The sequence below is a fragment of the Lactuca virosa genome, chromosome 6, assembly GCF_052849685.1.
Source record: "Lactuca virosa cultivar CGN04683 chromosome 6, Lactuca_virosa_CGN04683_v6, whole genome shotgun sequence".
Classification (NCBI taxonomy): domain Eukaryota; kingdom Viridiplantae; phylum Streptophyta; class Magnoliopsida; order Asterales; family Asteraceae; genus Lactuca; species Lactuca virosa.
Window position 1 is genome coordinate 180,500,685 of NC_136431.1, and position 7,877 is coordinate 180,508,561.

At 35.9% G+C, this 7,877-nt stretch overlaps 1 protein-coding gene across 1 annotated transcript; it reads left to right on the forward strand.

The window, feature by feature from the left end:
* Positions 1-251: 251 nt before the first annotated feature.
* Positions 252-5,613, forward strand: LOC145121001 (DNA replication licensing factor MCM7). Its single transcript, XM_079056786.1, has 15 exons — positions 252-438; positions 525-580; positions 668-727; positions 824-1,047; positions 2,426-2,603; positions 2,703-2,825; positions 2,940-3,029; positions 3,139-3,281; positions 3,573-3,750; positions 3,852-4,043; positions 4,122-4,294; positions 4,374-4,577; positions 4,719-4,884; positions 4,967-5,188; positions 5,288-5,613. Exons 1-15 carry the CDS (start codon positions 408-410, stop codon positions 5,390-5,392), a joined length of 2,145 nt encoding a protein of 714 aa, XP_078912912.1. The 5' UTR covers positions 252-407; the 3' UTR covers positions 5,393-5,613.
* Positions 5,614-7,877: the final 2,264 nt, after the last annotated feature.

Consider the following 7,877-nt stretch of genomic DNA (forward strand, 5'->3'; position numbering starts at 1 on the left):
ATAACTTCATAAATACACATATAACTTCGACATATATCATTAATATATAAAACTTAAAAATTGGATTCAAGCTTTTGTAGTGTAAATCCAGAGACATTTTAAATTTTGAGAAAGAGAGAATTTGAGGTGAGAAGATTATAGCCCGGTAGTTAATTTTGATTACTTGGTTGAGTAAAAATAAATACTAACAGCAAAGTTTGGGAATTTGTCCCACCCCGGTGTATCAAATAAGAATGGGAAAGTGAAAACATTATAAAATGGAAAGGAAGGGCACAGCTCCAAATCACAAAATAAAAAAGCCAGCCTCCATCCCCATTTAGGCGCCAAATCTCATCTCCGTTTCCCGCGACTTCTTCTACTTCCTCCTCCTCCTCTCGCTCTCTGACTCACTCACTAAATTTGGCACAATGAAGGACCTTGATTTTAGCCGGGACAAAGGTATGCTTTCCATATGCTAAACCTAATCACTGTAGATCAACTCTGTAAGTGCTAATTGACCGTTCATTTTTGTTCTTTTGCAACAGATCTAGCGAAAGATTTTCTTCAAAACTCTGCATCAGCCAAATATATTAGCATCCTTGTAGGTTTTTCCCTATTGTCTTGTGCCCATAAATATTTCTTTGACGTTTTATGTACTAATTTACTTTGCGGTTTTTTTCCTACACAGCAAGATGTCGCGAATCGGAAACTGAAAGCAATAGAAATTGACCTCGAAGATCTGTTTGATGTATATTCCTTGTTCATGACCTTCATTTAGTACCTTATTACGACGTAAGTTCTAAGATTTGATGCTTAACACCCTTTTCATATTGTTTTGGATCAGTACAAGGATTTGGATGAGGAGTTTGTGGGACGAGTTACCGAGAACACCCGGAGATATGTTGGAATTTTTGCTGATGCTATTGATGAGTTGATCCCTGAGCCAACGGAGGCTATTCAGGAGGACGATTCTGACGTATTTCACACACAACGAGCCGAGGAAGGCAATGAGAATCCTGATGGGACCGACCCAAGACAGAAGATGCCCCCAGAAATTAGGCGTTTTTAGTAAGTATAAACTAGTTGTTTTTTTTTTCTTCTTAAATTGGTTCTGGCTTTTAAACTTTTATCACTTTAATAAATTGATTTCCGACATCTTTACCCAAGTTGCTTCTACATGACAAGCAATCAGGGCCGGTCCGTATGTTTCCAATGCCCTGGGCGACAGACTATTTAATGCCTACATATATTTTGCCTTCAATATTCCCTTCAAGCTTTACCTTAACCATAGTAGGTAGTGTATGTTTCAGTTTTAGAAAGATTTCCCTTTACCACAGTCGGCAGTGTACCTCCAATAAATTTGGAAAATCATACAAATTTTGCAAAAATCATCCAAGGTTCGAGCAATTTGATGGAATAGACCAGGATCATCAGATGGTCGATTTGAAAAGTTTAAAACGAACTTATCTAGTTTTCATTACAATTTATGACGGAAATTGTTAGGTCCAAACAAATAAAATGTTAAGATCTTTTTTCCAAATATTAGTAACTATTTATTAATGTAAATGGGTAATTTCGAATGGTTTTTTTGGTACAAGTGCTTAAATCTTTAATCCAAATTTTCTTCAAACGTAGGCATGTATTGTTCCACCTGCAAAAGCTGAAAAAAATATATTAGCATCTAATCCAAATTGTTGAAGCAACAGCCAGATCTTCAACAAATCTACTTAATAAAGAATTAGAGAAACATAAATCTTGATCATGAACAGCCGGCATGGAGTGAGAATTGATATCCAGAAAGGGAACTACCTCAGTCCTCAAAAAATAGAATCAATAAGTGGATCAGAATAGCGACTTTCATTGTTGTTTAGATGAAACGAATCAGAAAAGCAGATCTCAGTCATCAGTATGAATGATAGAATCAGAAAGCCTCAAACTTTGCCCCTCAGTATGAAAGAAGGAATCAACACAGGAATTAGCGTGGGTTTTTTGGAAGAAAATAATGAGAGAAGAAACCTAAGACCACACATCCTTCTGCCAGCCGGCCGTCTCCTCGTTTTCTACAGGGAGGCGTGCTTTTTTCCATCGAACGAGATAACATTGCCGCTTGTTTTTACTTTTCAACTTAGATCGTGCCATGCCCTCTCCGCTTCCCTTATCAGCTAGACTAGTTTGTGGATAAAAATTTAAACCCAAGTCAACTATACCCATTAGAGGTCGACAAAATTTGATGCCCCATCTGAACATGCTGCCCTGGGCTGTGGCCCTGCAAGCAACTTTGAAATGGGTCCATCATTGCATTTGATTCATTGTCCAAATCGTTTTGTAGGTGTATTATCTGTTTATCCATAGAAATTATGTTAACATGCTAATTGCTTGAGAATTAACGTTTTTGTGCTAGTTACACTTTTTGCCAAGTTTCTAATGCTCATTGTTTGTAATTCAGCGAAGTTTACATCAAAGCTTCCTCCAAGGTCCAGCCATTTACCATTAGGGAGGTTAGGGCTTCACATATTGGCCAGCTTGTCAAGATATCTGGCATTGTGACTCGCTGTTCAGATGTAAAACCATTGATGAAGGTTGCTGTGTACACATGTGAAGAGTGTGGTTTTGAAATATATCAGGTATGTATGTAGTAATCATGCCCAATCCAGCATGTGGGATTTTTTTTAAACGTTGCTCGCCTGTTTTTGCCTTTATAACATGCTATCTCTATGAAACAGGAAGTAACTGCTCGAGTGTTCATGCCTCTATTCGAATGCCCATCTAAGCGTTGTCAGGTTAACCGGGCAAAAGGACACCTTATCCTCCAACTCAGAGCTTCAAAGTTTTTAAAATTTCAAGAGGTCAGTTCAAGATACCTTTTTGCAGTGATTTTCACATTTTGTGCAATGGGAGATGTTTTTTAAAGCTCCTCAAATCTGTTCTCTTACATTGGATGTTACAATGATAAATTTCAGGCCAAAATTCAAGAGCTTACTGAACATGTTCCTAAAGGTCATATTCCTCGTGCGATGACTGTTCACTTTCGAGGGGAACTTACAAGAAAGGTTGTTTTTTATGAAGATTGCTGAATTTTCATTTTTTTAATATTGATACTAGCTTTTAAAGCTAACTGCCAATATTGTTAACACTTGTGAAACCTACTTAAACTTTCAGGTATCCCCAGGAGATGTTGTTGAGTTATCTGGAATATTTCTCCCTATTCCTTATACTGGGTTTAGAGCAATGCGAGCAGGCTTAGTGGCAGATACATACTTGGAGACTATGTCTATTTCCCATTTTAAGAAAAAATACGAAGAGTAAGCAACTCGTAGATTTCTATGGTCATAAGCATCTTTTTTTAGTAGTATATCATCTGTCCCAAAAACTATCAAACTTTTGAATTGAATGTCTTTTCAATACCTAAATATCTTTCAATGAGACTAAAGTTGTGGATCACAATGAATCTCGATACTTTGTGATGGTTGTTTATGAAAAAAGGGGGTAAATAAAAACTCCAAGAATTGAAAATGTTGTTGATTTTGTATGTAATAGAAAATATTCCTTGTTATGCATTTGGTGGTTGAGGGATTTATTTTGGTATTGTGCAGCTATGAACTGAAAGGGGTTGAGGAAGAACAAATAGCTCGGTTAGCTGAGGATGGTGACATATACAACAAGCTGTCTAGATCATTGGCTCCTGAGATTTTTGGACATGAAGATATCAAGAAAGCTCTTTTACTCTTATTAGTGGGCGCTCCTCATCGGAAGCTCAAGGATGGGATGAAGGTAAATCATGGTTAAAAGTAGTGTTTTTGTTTCTCTTTAAAACCATGTGCACAATACAAGTATGAGATTAAAGTTGAGATAGTATGGTAAATTTGTTTCAGATAAGAGGGGATCTACATATATGTTTGATGGGTGATCCTGGAGTTGCAAAAAGTCAGCTGCTTAAGCACATAATTACTGTTGCACCAAGAGGTGTGTATACAACTGGAAAAGGAAGCAGTGGTGTTGGTCTTACAGCTGCTGTTCAGAAGGACCCGGTCACAAATGAGTTTGTGCTGGAAGGGGGGGCATTGGTGAGTCAGGATTTTGTTACTATTCATATATTCTAATATGTAAACAAAGAAAATATATAAATAAATGGATGGGTGTAGGTGCTGGCTGATATGGGGATATGTGCGATTGATGAGTTTGATAAGATGGATGAGTCAGACAGGACTGCCATACATGAAGTCATGGAGCAGCAGACGGTTAGCATTGCCAAAGCCGGGATCACCACATCTCTCAATGCAAGAACTGCAGTTCTTGCTGCTGCCAATCCTGCCTGGTATTTACTCTTTACATTATTATTGTCATTATCATTTATTTTTTAATTACTAATATGAATGTTTTGTTTGATGATTCAGGGGGAGATATGATCTCCGCAGAACTCCAGCTGAAAATATAAACCTGCCTCCTGCACTTCTATCAAGATTTGATCTTTTGTGGTTGATCCTTGACAAGGCAGATATGGACAATGATCTTGAAATGGCCAGGCATGTTGTTTATGTCCACCAGAACAGAGAATCTCCTGCCCTTGGCTTTGCTCCACTTGAAGCTTCTGTTCTCAGGTATGTATTGTAAAATGTAAACACACACATATTCATATTCCCTTGATATCACTCAATGGTAAAAAAAAAAAAAGTTTATAGTTGCAAAGTATGAGAGGATTGATTGTGTTGTTGATATGATATAATAAATGATGATAATAGGGCATACATATCAGCTGCTCGGAAGCTGTCTCCTAGTATACCAAGAGAGCTGGAGGAGTACATAGCCACTGCATATTCAAGCATCAGGCAAGAAGAAGCAAAATCAAACAGCCCTCACTCCTACACCACTATCAGAACGCTTCTCAGCATTCTGCGCATATCAACTGTGAGTTGTTATTTCTTACTGTATTAATTTATATACTAGCAATAGTAAATTAGTAATATGAATATGTGGATTGATGACACAGGCACTTGCTCGGCTGAGGTTCTCAGATGTGGTGGCTCAGAGTGACGTGGACGAAGCACTGCGGTTGATGCAGATGTCAAAATTTTCATTGTACTCTGAAGATCGCCAGAAATCTGGTCTTGATGCAATCTCAGATATATACTCAATACTACGTGATGAAGCTGCAAGGTCCAACAAGATGGATGTAACCTATGGACAAGCTCTTAACAGGATCTCAAGAATGGTCAGTTAGCTGCTCTCTTTCTTCTTCTTATCATTATTATATGTCTCTTCTTTTCTTTTTTTTGCATAATTATAGAGATGAATGTTGGGTTGTCAACAGGGGTACACCGAGGCTCAGCTCAAGGAATGCTTAGAAGAGTATGCAGCATTGAATGTGTGGCAGATTCATCCCAACACCTTTGATATTCGATTTATTGATGCTTGAGTTCATGATGTCTTACTAGTTAGTATCTATCTGTCTATTTTTATTTAAGATGCCCTTCTTTCATGTGTCTTTTTATCATTCAATTGGATGTTGGTAGACAGCTTCAGTAACTTCATATCAAATTACCTTCAAACATTTGCAACTACCCTTGTATTTTTTTTCTTTGCTAAAGCTATGTATGGGAGAGGCATATGATGTGTGGTCTTGATGATATTGTTCAACTTGCATACTGTTTCTGCTTTGATATGTGAAATGAAAACCCAACCAAATACAATACCATAGTGATTTGCAACACTGTGATGTGATATACTGGTATATTTTGGCTTGTGAATAAAGTCTTCCTATTTCCTGAAAGATCTCATGTCCCAAAAAAAACTATATCATGGAGTACTATTCTAGCAAAAGTAGGCCAAAGGACAACTTTGGTATGGACTTTAAGACGCCCAAACCACTTGCCTTCTCCTTTACCTCCATGCAGGGCACACATACGTTATTTGAGACCCTACAATCATTGTCTTCCTCGTAAACTTATCTAAGAACCATTATCGACTTTAGCTCCAAAGCATTTTCTCCAGCCTCCACAAAACATCTTTAGCCTATCAGGTGATATCAAGTCATGACCTTCAAAATCACATCTGTGCATAATCGTTGGTGATACACAATTAAATCTGCCTCCGACTCTATTGAAAATCATATGTATAGTTACTTCTCACTTAGGGGGATACCTCTAGTATCTATTCAACGAGATGTCAAAGGGTCCGAAGGATGATCTTTGTTTAAGGTAAACCACCTTTGAGGTCACCGAGAATCATGATGGAATTTTAGGAATTGCATGGTTGTATAAGTCATAATAGAGAGCAATACTTTTATTGATATTTCACTTATATATCATATCGAAGCAAAATAGCGCCATCTCCTTCTTTGCACATAATAAAAACTTCCAAAACTTATGTCGAATGCCATGGGAGATTTTCAAGTACACCTCAATAGGATCTCACATTCTTTGCTCCATTCCTTTCTCTGCTAATTTTTTTTTTCGGGTTTACGTCCAAACCCCAACCTTTTTTTTTTTTGAATTTGTGGTCATTTTGAGTTAGTTTCGTTATATTATGGTCTCTATAAATATTAAAATGACTGTAATACCCTTGGGGTATATATTTTCTATTTTTATTTCATTTTTTTTAAATTTAATATTTATTTATTTATTTTAATAATTAAAAAAAAAGAGGGACCTCTCTCTCTCTCTCTCTCTCTCTCTCTCTCTCTCCCTGTTTACAGTTATACTTCATTTTTTATCAGAAGGATTTGCGTCAAGAGGTTGAGGCTGGATGATGGGATCTGGAACTAGTAAAGCGTCCAATATAGGTTTCTTCATAGAAGTGGTCAATAGAGTTTCCCCTTTCTCCTGGTTCTAAAAAACGATCATCATAAAGTTGTGATGTGCACAATAGTACCTACTTGTTTTGAATTTATAACCTAACTTAACTAATATATGTACCTATAGGCAGTGTACCTAGTCGGATTATAGAATAGCTTTGGTAAGTCGGGTGTCGAACACAGGGAACAAAATTTAGTTAATTAATTTAACTACTTCTAATTAAACTATAAAACAAATTTAAATTGGAGGTTTTTACTGATTTTGCAAGATCATAAGAACTTAAATTAAAATAACAAATTACCAGCTAAGTAAGCAAATAAACACGAATTTACTTCAAGATTAAAGCATACTTTTGTTCAGTTCCGATTTCACCTTCTCTTATGGTTGATTTCTAGTGGATAAAATATATTGATTACCAATTTATTAACTAGCTATTATATAATCAAATATCTATACATACCAATTCATGAATTGCTATGTAATGATCAAGCATAAGTTAAACACCAAATCAATAATGAGCACAAATTGGACTATGAATGATAATAGTTACTTTTCTATGATCAAGTTAAACAACCAAGCACAAATTAAGATTAATTATGCTCTCTAACACAGTTAAAGTTGGTAGCTTTAATTACTTTATCTAAGATGTGATTAATCCTAGCTCTAATTATTTAATGATCATAAACAATTAGGTTACAAATTCAAGCAATTAGAATGATTAACTATCATGCAGAATTTGATTAATAAACAATATAAACTAGAACTAAAACATGTTAGAGTTTTAATTATCAAACACAAGTAACACCAACATATATCATTCAATAGTTGAAATCAACACATACTAGCTAAGCAAACAAATAAACACAAATTTACTTCAAGATTAAAGAGTACTACTATTCAGTTCCGATTTCACCTTCTCCTATGGTTGATTTCTAGTGGATGGAATATATTGATTACCAATTTATTAACTAACTATTATGATCAAATATCTAGACATACCAATTCATGAATTACTATGTAATGATCAAGCACAAGTTAAACACCAAATCGATAATGAGCACAAAGCTTAGTGGGTTCCCTCAAAATACCCCATATCATACATATATA